This window comes from Poecilia latipinna, unplaced genomic scaffold (genome assembly GCF_001443285.1).
Source record: "Poecilia latipinna isolate Pla-1442-1.1 unplaced genomic scaffold, P_latipinna-1.0 Scaffold764, whole genome shotgun sequence".
In the NCBI taxonomy this organism is placed as follows: Eukaryota; Metazoa; Chordata; class Actinopteri; order Cyprinodontiformes; family Poeciliidae; genus Poecilia; species Poecilia latipinna.
The window spans coordinates 100,735-113,678 of record NW_015113380.1 but is presented as its reverse complement, the minus strand read 5'-3'; the positions used below and the strand labels follow the sequence as shown (position 1 = coordinate 113,678).

The window sequence follows — 12,944 nt, the reverse complement described above, 5'->3', positions numbered from 1 at the left end:
CATAGTCAAAAACATCCTTTGGAAACTAGGAATAGTGTTTGAATGATGGTTCAGGTTTATTACTTGCTTATTTGGTCTCGGCCTGGTAAATTGGATCTCACTGTGTCAATGAAATTCAAGGATGACTGAATTCATATTGCTTGCCACAGGTTGCCTTGAGGATTCGACCCCTGAGTGATGCTGAGCAAGAGGAGGGGGCGACCATTGTGGCCCACAGAGTGGACGACCAGGTGAGACGGCCATCATTTATCTCTTATCTCTTTGCGCTTGTGTGGCTGATGGGGTTGGTGGGCATTTACATGGGAGAAAGCTCTTCTTTTTTGTCTCCTCCTCAACCCTCCTGCACGTCATGAGCCTACAGAGATAAGATATCTGTAGGGACCTGGCTAAAGCCAGGCAGCTCTTTTTGAAACTTTGTAAAGCTCAAATGTCACATTTGTTTTGTAAGTGAATGCAGATGTAAGAGTGACTTTTCAAGCTAAGTAAGGAAAAAAAAAATTCCATAAACAAACATCTAAATGTGTCACCACTCTGAATGTCTTTGGTTAACTTATATCAGCAATGACGAGGCTGTTGAGCATTTCTAATACTGCACACTATACTATACTGAATCAGAATTTTAAAAATAAAATCTGACAGAAACAGCCAGGGCAGCAGAAGCAAAAAAGCTAAGTCAGTCAATTTTAACAAATAAAAGCCAACTTCTTATAAAAATTTAATAATATATCAAACTCCAGAGCCGAATATTCTAACAGCTGTGTGTGTGCTTCTTTTTCCTCCAACACAGTTTAAGGTTGATTTCTCCCTTCACAAGTTATTTTTTTTTTTTTGAGAGGGCACATGTTTAATAGAAAAATTATAAAACGGTATTTGTTTAAAGAAAAAAAACAAACAACAAAGGTTGTTTTGTTAACAGCAGTGAAACTTCAATTCATATCCTCTTTTAATATGTAACATTACAAAGTGGGTCCAAAAAGTCCTCTAACATGGTTGAAATGGCTCTTTTTAGTGGTTTAAAAAGCCAGGTGCAGAATTAACAAAAATGCAAAATTGTGACATGGTGAGCAGACAAAATGACTTTCCAGCTTCTATCACAACAATGCTTTCTTGCTCATCTTTCTTATAAAGGTGTAAATGATTGTCTGCTTGATAGCTCTCAAGTTAGCAGTCTGCCCCGTGACCACACGGATCATAACATTTCTGTATTACAAGTCCTTTTTTCAACGGAGTCTTGTAATATTCAGATTTTATCAGAAACTGATTTTTTTTTATTTTTTTTTTTTTATTTTGCTTGCATGAACTGAAAGAAAACTTAAAAACATCTCTTTGTGTGTTAAAAATTCATATAATTTCACTTTTGGAATTGTGATTACTGAAATAAATTGACTTTTACTGATTTAATGATGTTGACATGTATGTGAACACAAAGCATACTTACTGAGCATGTTACCTGTGATCTTGGACAAATATGCCATATGTTCAGACTCCATGAGGACCTATGTTCACCATTAGGTTTAACCTTCAGCCAGATCCCCATGGGGACCTTTTAGCAGCATTTGGAATGATGATGAAGGCAGTGCAAATGCTAATGAAGATTTAGACTGATAACGTGCAGAGGTGTTTCCTCACTCATTAAAACATTTCTGTGAGCGCTGGTTATTAGCAGTTTTTCTTAGCAAAATACAAAGCTGATATCATGAATGCCTCCCTGCTGGCTAAAGGGGGATGTATTATTTAAAATTCACCTTTATGAGCTTTATATCTTGTTGTTATGATATTCCCTCATCAAAAACATACTTGGGATGTTGCTTTGACTCTTGCATGCATGTCTGAGAAATTCTTGAATCTCCTGTGGCAAACATTTGGGGTACCTAAAGGGTTGCTTAAATACAAAGTGCCGCCTATTTACACAAAGCTGGAGTGTCGGTAAGAGCAGGAGCTTATTAAAGAAACAGAAGTCAATGTCAAGGTGCTAAACTTGTTTTTGGTTATGTTTATTCTATGCAGCGTTTTTATAGCAGCTGAATGGAACATAATTACTTGATTGTGCTATGAAATGGTACCATGTGCCTGGAAAATACATAATATCTCTTTTTCGGTAAAAGTGCCATGTGTGGAGTGGACGGGTGGCGGTGGTGTGATGATCAGTTTTTGCTCTTATTTTTAAGACAGGGCTGGAAACCAACTCTCGAAAGAGATAATCTGTTTGGCTGAGATTTGACTTGTTTGTTAGGTGCAATTCAATTATACCTGCTCTTACCTACGACATCAGCACTTCTGCCTGCCATGACATCACGATAACAGGCTTGGACTCAGGGGATCAGAGCATAACAACAGGGTTGTAGCCATGGTGCTGACAACCCCCCCCTGCCATGCCCCCACCCACTCACCGCATATTACTTGGCTTTGTTATTGTCTTTAGCTCAAGCAACCACGTCTTGGGGAAAAAGGGGGCTGTCCTCTGTTACCTGTGCAACATGTTGCAGGGTTGATTCTCTTCCCAAACAACACAGTCCATATTATAAAGAGACATTTGCATACAATGTATAAACAAACCTTATTGCTATTTTTATCTCTCACTGTCTGATATTAACTCAAGACTAAATCTTTTGCTATGTTAGGTCAGTTAGGATTACTAAATTAAATAACTTTTGCTTGTTATAAAATTTATGTGTATTTTCTTGCTATGGCCTCCTGAATGGTGTAACTGAACCAGGTTTGCAGGGCACCTTCCTCACACACACACATTTTCTCCTCTGCCCCAACAATGTTTAACGAGACTGCAATTAAGGCTTTGTCACTGCACTAAATTGAGTTTGTTATCTTAAAAGCGCTTTGTAGTTCATTTGTGTAATGGTTGGGATCATTGTCCATTTAAAGGACCCTTTTCTGACAAAGCTTTAACATCCTGATTAATGTCTCCAGTTGTTGCTTCAATATTTGGCCATAATGTTCTTTTCTTGTGATGCCATCTCTTTTTAAAATGCAACGGTCCACTTTGCACTTAAATGCCCACAGACATGATGCCGTCCTGTTCGTACTGAACAGTTGAAATGGTGCTTAAAGCGTTCAGGCCAAACACTCACTAAACATTTTAGTTTCTTCAGACAAGACATTGCTTGAAAAACCGAGGAGAAATCTTTGGAGGAATGGCAACTTCTAGATAACCTTTGTGAATAATGATATTCTCATACCATCTTCAGCCAGTCAGCATCTTCACAAGGTCTTGTTCTGGCGTCGATTCACACATTTCACACCCAGACATGTGTGTGAACCATCCCCTTCCTGAATAGTGTAATGGTTTGGCATTCCCAAGATTTATATTTCAGGATAATTGTTTAAACAGATAGATATGCCTCCTTCAGGTGTTTGCATACTGTCCCCAATGGTGATCCACTTGTGGAGGTGGATAATTTTTCTGATATTTTTGCTTTTTTTTTTTTTTTTCCTTTTTTTTTCTGGCTGTTTATGTCTAAGGTACTGCTTTAAGTAACATGAACAGGTGGCCATCAATTTAACTTACTTATCAAAAGACATGACATTATGAAGTTAGCGCAATCAAATTTTCTAAAAATCATTTATGTATCTGAAGCTAATAAAGCCATATGTATTTTTTTATTTTTTTATTTTGTATGTCAATAGTCTGTTATTTCAAAAAAAAAAAGACAAAAAAAAATAACTTTAAAATCCTGACAGACTTAAAATGAGCTAAGTTTAGTCTAATTTAATTCCAGGTAGTGAGACATTTTCTATGTATGCTTTTATGAATGTGCATGTAAATGGGCTTTTTCAACTGTTCCTCTCAAGAGCGTCTGACACTGACAGTCATGCTGAGTGGTCTCCGTTGTGTTATATCACGCCCAGTTTGGCACGTTCTTAGCAGAGGATTAGTGGAGCTTACAATGCGCACTTGTTATTGTGACAGGAGGACTTTTTTAACCAACAGGCTTACAGAAGCTGTCCTCACCTGAATGGAGGAAGGGGGGGGGGGGCGTCAACATGAGCATTTATTAGGATTATAGTACAACTAAAAGCTGAATCTGTTTACACCATCCTCTATCACATACTTTAGATGGATATCTAGATTGAAACACTTAAATATTACACCTAAACTATATATCTAGAAACATAAAATGTTTTGTAGTAATTAAGTTGTTTGTGAGACTGTAGACACTCAAAGACCATATGGCCTGCGGGTTGCACTCAGACAGATTAGCCGTGTTGCTGGCGGCTGACTTAGCTGCCTGAATGGGAGTAGCCATATCTGGCTGTACTGGCAGAAAGCAGACAACTCAAAGCTGGTTAAGTCTGCGGAGATGAGCTCAATGAAGGGATTTATCTCAGGTTAAGCCTTCTGCCACCTGCTCTTTTTCTCTCTGTGTCTTCCCCCACCGGACAGCCTCAAGGACTCATGCTGCTTTGTTTTTATCTGTCCTTATATACCTCTCCGACACAATGAACTTGAGGTAGCAATACACTGATAAGCATGTCTGGTCATGAGACTTTAAAAAGACTGAAGGCAGACTGTGTTTTCTTTAAATTATAAGTAAAAAAACTTGATATTTGTTTCAAAACAACATCTTGACATCAGTTTACCGTAGTGGGCCAGAATCTGACACACCAAGAGCAAGTGTGAATTGACCCTCTTATTGATTTATGCTTAAGAACATTGTTAGCTTTGACTTTGAAGTCTCAGACAGTGTTTTCTTTTCTACCTTATTATAGAATGCCACGAGAAGAAGTGAGAGGTTGTAGTTAAGAGGCTAAAAGCTTAGACTCTTAGAGATAAGGCTGGTCCCTCAACTCTGTGAACGAGGCACCTGAAACTGTGGACGGTCCACCAACAATTTGTCTCAAATTACAAACAATAGTTTCAGGAGTTGCTTTTTTTTTTTTTTTTTTTTTTGACTAACTTTGAAGTTATGATCTATCTTTTATACCCAGTGGGATACATTAGTGAAAAAGTTAAAGGATTATGAATATTTTAGCTTGACACTATTTACCCTTCTGCCAGGTTCAGTTATTTAGTTTTTCTGATCAGCTGTATGATGACACTATGATTAATCAAGTATTTTTATACTTTTTATTTTCACCTACACATTCTCAAACAACCAGCAAATTGCTAGAAAGTTGTAATTATTGCCATAATATAACCACAGATGAATGGGCTGGGATCAATACATGGCTAGTGTGCCTGTGTTAATTGTGAAACCTGGACTGCCAGGATAAAATGTGAGTTATTACAGCATGTTTGGGGCATCATTTAAAAGCAGCACTGGATTTAAGTGCTTTATCACAACAAGAACAGAGATTTTAAGTAAGATCTTCCTTCATGTGGTCCATTGAAATAGGCAGGGTCATATGCATAGAGGCAGAGTGTTCAAGACCAATTCTGGGTCACAGCAAGGGTTTAAAAAATGTGCAACATTTTGCAGCCTTGATTATGACACCCAGGGCACATTCTCTGCCTTTGTGAAGCACAAAACACCTTGTGTCCAATGTAGAGTTGCAGGAAGTCTGAACGCATTGCTGGCAGTGAAAGGAGATTCAAATTGCCTTCTTCTCAGACCCTGTGCTGCAATTTGTCTCCTTTGGAAGCACTATTGTAAATTTGAGTCGTTCTACAATAACAGTATCTAGTGTCTTGTACTGATTGTGCAAGTGGAATCTATTATATTCAAAATGTATGTGGAACACACAACCATACATACAATTGCATCAACAAAATAAAGGCAGAAAATAATACATAGAAGGGCTGACCACAGTTAGCTGTGCAGGACTCTGTGCTTTTGTTTCTATTTATGGTTAAGGCACTTTTTTTTAACCTATGAAGTAAAAGCTTTAAAAGTGGTTCACTGTTTTATTACTAGTGACAAACTTTTTCCAAATCTGGGATTTTTTTGGACATTATTCTAAATGATTAACACATTAGAAGTTACTTACGGTGTGTCTGATTGTGAAACATGTTGAGGCACTTCTGGTGCAAAGACAGACATTTTACTCCATTTCCACCTGTTCAGCTCCTCCGTATTTTGCTGTGGAGTCTATGTAGCTGCATATGACCTCATCTGCAAGCATGACATCTTTACCATTTCAATATAATTTGTTAGTATATCAACAGATGAGTTGTGACTTAAAAAAAGGCCTCTGTGGTACACAATTGAGCCTCATTGAGGAGGTCTCATACTGAAAACTAACAGTACTTTACATTTTTTAAATAGGAACCAAGTCTCTGAAGACCTTGTTTTAGCTTTCTCAGTTTATGTGAAAGAGCTTCATGATTTACTGCATCCTAAGCCTCTTTCAGGTCTAATAACACTGCAACGACCTTTGCATGAATTACTTCATCAATATGGTGTACCGTGGAGCCAATGAGTCTTTTTCATATGACGCGTTAGGTCAGCCCACATTGCTTTTGATGTGGCCTTCTGCTTACTTGCATAGTTGGAGCTGGTGTCTCTTATCTTGCTGTTGACAATGATCGAGAATTGTCTTTGGGGTTTAAGTCAGTCCAGTTTTATTTGTGATGGAATATGGACAAAGTTTTTGCATAAATTTACACCTAGTAAACATAATTTATTACCACCATTTATTTACCTAGTTTATGTAGACCTCTGTTGGTAGAGTTCTGATTAGAATACACTTTTAGAAATCTGAGTATAACTAAGAAGGGGGAGCTTTTGTGTGGAGTGTTTTTTTTTTTAGATTTTACAAGACTCTTTGACTGAATTAGAGAAGGAAAAGAAAAATACAAACAGCCTTGCTCTCATTATAGTCTTAACCTCTTTACTCACAGACTGTGCTATAATAAGGACAATAAAGGGAGAGGTGCATTTTGATTGACAAATTTAGTTCAACTTTCTTCAAAAACTGGGTTAATTTGTTGACCCGGCTTACCTGTCTGTCCCAGAAAGCAGATAATCTTTGCTTCCCTCTTGTCCCGTACTCAACCTCATTGTTTTGGCATTCTCTTCCTGGCTCCTCAGATCTCTGCACATCCCTCTAAGTCTCTTTTGGAAAAACAGCCACTGTGGGCGTGTCTGTCCCTGTTTGTGTGTCTTGCATGTGGTCCATCTGAGTGGCCTTCCTGCTTTAAAATGCTTGGTCTAGGTCAGAGGGCGAAGCGTAGCAGCTTGTTATGGTGGCCTCTGAAGGACAATAGATGCTTGAGTAGCCATGTTGTCACTCCTGATATACAACTTAAACCTTTTTGAGTCACAGCAGCAGTTTTGATGAGTGAAGCTGAATTTTTATTGCAGCCACAAGATAATGTAACAAAACAATTGAGCAGATAAAGCCATCAAGCTGAAGCGGCTGCGAGTCATTTCCACCATACTTTGCCCTTAGCCATCTTTTGAGGCGTTCCAGTCCACAGGGGGGGAGGAGAGGAGGAAACAACCCAGAAAGTTTTATTTAATTCTGTCATTAGCTAAACAAAGCATGTTGTCTCTTTTATTTGCAATAGTGAAAGCTGAGTGGGTGTCCTTTCTGAGAAGAATCATGAGCAATATTTCTGGGTATTTAATACCTCTAAGCAGGAAGCTTAGGCTATCCATAGGGGTGTCACCTTTAATAAATGGAAAGCTAATATTGGTCAGTAATCTCTGAGACCATTATTGATGCATTATGAATCAAATTCCATTAGGAGCTTGAAAGGACCAACCTGACATTCTGTTATAAAACAAAACCTACAGTGTGATGATTGGAAAAGAGCAACAATTGGGCATTAGTGAGGCGAAGTGGAAATGTCTCCTATAGATCGCAATAGAGATGCTGCTGGTAAATCTTTCAGCTGAGCATAAATAAGTTAAAATTTTACTTCTCTACAATATACAGATTTAGAGTGAAAATTATTTAAATTTAATCAAAATTGTTTTTTGTTTTTTTGTTGTTGTTTTTTTTTTCCTGACCGGCATCTCTCAAAATATAATGGCAATGTAAAACAAGTCTACTTTCTATTTACATTTTATTTAAAAAATGGCATTTAGAACTTATTTTACCCTTCTCAATAATCTGTGGAAAATATTTTTTGCAATTACAGCAGACAAACACTGCTAACTGTCTTTTCCCACTGGTATTTTTTGTGATGAGATAACATTGTTTAAATAAATCACAATCCTTAATTTAAAGTATGTTAGAAACTGGCCTAAATACAAAGCCTTAATACAACATCAGACTTAACCAATTTTTAAGTTGTGTAAAACCTGACAGCATCCAGCCCAAAGGAGTGACGAAACAGAAGGAACTCCCTTCAGGGTATTAATGTCATCCTCTTAGTGGTATGTCACACATTATGAAAGCATAACATGGTTTTCTATTTAAGTAAAACCTGGATTTCTTTGTTACTGATAAAACAACAAAAGAGAAAATAAGTCAATAAATGCTCACTTGATAATTTTCTGAAAATAAAAAAAACAAAATTTTAAGTGAAAACTGAAATTAAATTTGATCAATATTTTAAATAACATATGAAAATATGATGATTATGAACAGCGTTGAAGAAATTTGGTAAGGAAATACACACAACTCTTTGCTGCACAATGTTTCTATTAAAAAAACAAAAGAGCATGTACATGTTGTTTCATGAATCCAAAGGGATTGTCTCAGTCATAACACGTTTTTTTTTTCTTCCTATCATTGTATGAAGGTTTCATTAACACATCATCTTGAAATGGAAGAAGAATTGATACAAAATATCTATACACATAGAGTATTTTTTGTGGGATATTAATTAGTGTTCTGATTTTCTTTTTTCCATTTAATCTTTAGGAGCCTGAAGAGTTACTTTTATCCTTTTATCCTCCTCACCCCCTAGTTCAATTCTGGCACTTCATCATGTCAGAAGAACAGCGCTTTAACTTTTTGTAAAAGGGACTGAGCAATGCCTGCTTTTTATCCCACCAGCCATTGGCCCAGAGGCAGGGTACATCCTGGACAGATTGCCAGTCTGAAACAGAAAAAAGGTAGAAAGACACAGAATGAGCAACCATGTGTGCAGACAAAGCCAGGAGAAATTTTATAGACTAGTTAACCTAAAATTCATGGTTGGACACTCAGTATGCACAGGGAAATCTTGTAAATTCCATGCAGAACCATGGGATTCGAACCCTGGATCTTCTTGCTGCAAGACAACAGTGCAACTGTTTTTCTCTAAATTGCATTGAGTGTAGAGTCCCTGGGCTGCCTTCTGCATGAATACGCGCAGCATTTAATCAGTCAGGCTCTGCACAAATCGTTTGTTTTTGCCAAGGTGAATGGGCCAAAATTTATACAAAAGACCCATTCCAGTTTATTTAATACTTGATGACAAGTATTACTGCAAAGTGTTGCGTGTAAGTGAAACAAATCAAGAAAAATAAAAAATCTGTCAGTGGGCAAACACTTTTTCTTGCCACAGTACAAATATAACCTCTAAATTAAATTGTAACTTGAAGCAAGTATGTTGAATTCTTTATTTATTCTTGGAAAATAAATGGGCTTAGGGGTTTTAGTACTTCTGAACCCAGAGCTTCAGAGCTGTGGAGGGAAAGCTCTTTGAATCTGCTTCTCATTTATCATTCACCGTTTAGTAGTTCTAACATGAGAAGTTGTGCTTCAATAGGAATGCTGTTTTTCAGCAAGTTTCCAGAGAAACCTGAAAAACATTCAGTTTGTGATGAAAATACATAAATATCTTTTTTTATGTTCGGTCCTGGTGATTGGCTGCCACGTCTGTTTTACACCGCTGACATTTACACCATATAGAACAGAGATTAGTAAATTTACTGGTTATTTATCTTGGACAAAAGCTGTTACCGTAGAAGTAAACTGCAGACTCTGAGAATGCATTGGCCAATAAAATAAATATATTACCTTTTATAGAAGTGGTTCTCAACCTTTTTAATTCATGAAATAACTCCTAGTGCCAGAATGGAGATGTAATTTTTGGTTTTGTGTGCCCAACTGACATGTAGAAAGCCCAGTTTGGTGTGTGGCACTTCTAGACATTGTAACTTTTGTTCACATCCTGAATTTTCATTTTACCCTTACTGTCGGTGTGATTTGATTTGCATTTTTCCCAATAAAAATCAACCTGAGCATTTCATCAAACTGTGGTTCATTTTACAAAGAACAACGTTCACAAAATTCTCTGGTAATGATTTTATTTTTATTCCTCTGACATTTAAATTATGCCACTGGATTTTGAAGAGAACACTGTATGTTCCAACCTAAATCCCCTGAGAAGTCCATTGTGTTGCACAGCAGTGAAAGTCTTAAAACTGGTAATGGTTCCTTTTACGTTTTACACTGACATCCTCCTTTCTGTTATGCCTGATGGGATAAAATGGACTGAAAGGCTGGAAAATACATGCTGTTCAGCACCGATTTGTTATTACAGTTATTATATGTGAGCAGGAGCGTGATGTTAACTTGACACTGCACTAAATGGATAGTTGAGCAGCTTGTCACCTTCATCTGAAAAGGGTATTATTACCTGATTCAGCATGTGTTATTCTGCCTTTTAGTCTATTATAGCAAACAGAAGACAGACTGCACAAATCAAAAAAGTGATGGTCATCAAAATTATTGTATTAGTGGAAGAGCAGAATTTTTATGTTTATGTTCTCTAAAATGATACATATACATCTGTTTCTATTAAATGACATCAGAATCAACTGTTTTGAAAAACCCTGCTTTCATTTAAAACAGTACTCTAGATAACAAGGAATAATATATTAAACATTTTTCCATTGGAATTAACTATGCAATAGTAAATTCCAGTATTTTACGGCGTTTAAAGATAATAGCACATGTCACTTATGCTTCTTGACCTGATACTGCCTGACATGGCTCACACCCTCAAGTTGGGTGTGCCCTAAAAATAGTCCATGCTGCTCTTCCTCAATACCAACACATACGAAATCATTCGTACACCATCAAAGGTTGACCTAAACTTGGTCAAAAATATAAAATCCCCACCCTAAATAAACTTTTCTTACTGCAAGCTTTGCTGCTGCAAAGGCTGTTCTTGAATAACAACACATTTGGGGTGAAACTGTACAAGAGTCCCTCTCTTTGTCTTTTGTGGGTAGTCTATGCCCCTGGCCTTGAAGTCACCTCTCACCTTACGACCAACCTACACTCCAGCGTCCAGTTACTGAGCTTTTCTTCCAGTCTCTGAATGCTTGTGTATAATGACACAAAGTGAGTTGGTAACAACAAAGCTACGGATTAACTTTGTTGTTACCAAAATCACTCTCTTTACCTACAAGAGAGTGATTTCTGAAAACTCCTGTGTATAATTTGTACTCACAAAAAGAAAGAAGAAAACAAAAATAAACTGATTATGTGGCATTACAATTAATGCTTGATATATGTTATGTCCTACTGTTTTTAACCAATCCTTCTTGTTTCACATAGTAATGCACATGCATACTGATCAAAGAAGGTAGGAAGAAAAGGAACAGAATGCGTTCCTCTAGTTCTTAGTCTTTAGACAAAGAATTAGAGTCCTTTTCTAATTCTCCTGTTGCTTTGCACAAAAGTTTAAAACTCCCCCTACATTTGTTATCAAGTGTCAGAGTTGGAATTACAACAACCCTGGTCTGACAGCACCAGTTTGGCATTCAATCGCAACAGCCAGACATCGTACGTCACTTCAGCTAAAGAACAAGACTTTACAATCAGGCACACTGTATCAGGTATGCTTTGGTCCAACAGACACCTCCAATCTTGGCAAGTCTCTGAAACAAGATATTCAGTGGCATTGTCAGGGCACAGAGGGCAGGGCTTGAGCATTTCTATCAGATAACCAAGTGCAATTGTGCCCAGTGTGAGTTTCCAAAGCTTTGGTTGCATTTCTGAAAGGGTAGCTTAACAGGTTTGCTTGCCAGGTTACTGCTAGGACCTGATTGTTTGGGGGTTTTTGTGATCTTGACTGTTTGTTCTTTGGCATATTCTTAACACACCATGGGTGACTGTGGCTCTGTGGGTAGTCGTTTTGCAATCGGAAGGTTGTAGGTTTGATTCCAGCTTCCTCCTGCCATATGTCAATGTGCCCTTGGCCCAGGTACTTAAGTTGCCTACCGATCTGTGTATTGGTGTATAAATGTGTGAGCGTTTGTGAGTGCGAATGGGTGAATGTGACTCTAGTATAAATGCTTTGAGTGGTCAAAAATGATTGGATAAAGCGCCATATAAGTTCAGTCCATTTACCATTTAAAAGCGTGGTTGCAAATCTTCTGTGAATGAAATGCAAGCCAGTGACAGACGCATTAACTTGGGTCCCTGGTAAGAATTAATAAAAAAGTAATCCCAAAGTAATAAACCATAGTTTTTGACAGAATTACAGGCAGCAATTTTTTTTTTTGTGCGACCCTTATTACCCTTAAATTAAAAGAAAACTTAGTTTTATTGTCCGCTGACACAGGAAATCAGCTGTACAGAGTAATAGTCCAGGGTGTCTCAAGATTTACCTAAGTGTCTCTGATCTGAAACCTATTTTTTCCTTCCAGTTCATTTGACACTGAGTGTCTTCAAGTGGTGCAAAATACAAAAAAAAAGTTAAAGGTAAGGTAGGGTGTGTATTTTACTTTTTGCATCACTGCATCCAAATTACTGAGACTTTTTTTATTCTACATATTCAGTTGGATTGAAATAATACATGGATTATTTGGTGCTCAGTGAGTGCCAAGTACTGTTCCAGTTCTAAGCTCTCAGTGATCCTCTTCAACCTCAACCTCATGCCCTGCCATTATCTTCTTCATCTGTCTGTCTCCTCATCTTCCTTTATTTATTTTTTTTAATTACGGTATTTGCTTTTGATTAGACAGTCGCTACACCCATATCCTGCTTGTTTGTTTTTGTTTATTTTAGGTCCACCGCAAACCTAAGGCATAATGGAAAGAATCAAATAACTGCATGACTCAAAAGCAGATTGTCATCCGCTATTATTTTAAATATTT

At 37.4% G+C, this 12,944-nt stretch overlaps 1 protein-coding gene across 1 annotated transcript in view; it reads left to right on the top strand.

The window, feature by feature from the left end:
* Positions 1–12,944, top strand: part of kif19 (kinesin family member 19) — a 36,517-nt gene that overhangs the window by 3,248 nt on the left and 20,325 nt on the right. Inside the window, exon 3 of the mRNA XM_015046106.1 lies at positions 150–230. Coding sequence (XP_014901592.1) covers positions 150–230 — 81 coding nt within the window. The remainder of the gene's footprint in view (positions 1–149; positions 231–12,944) is intronic.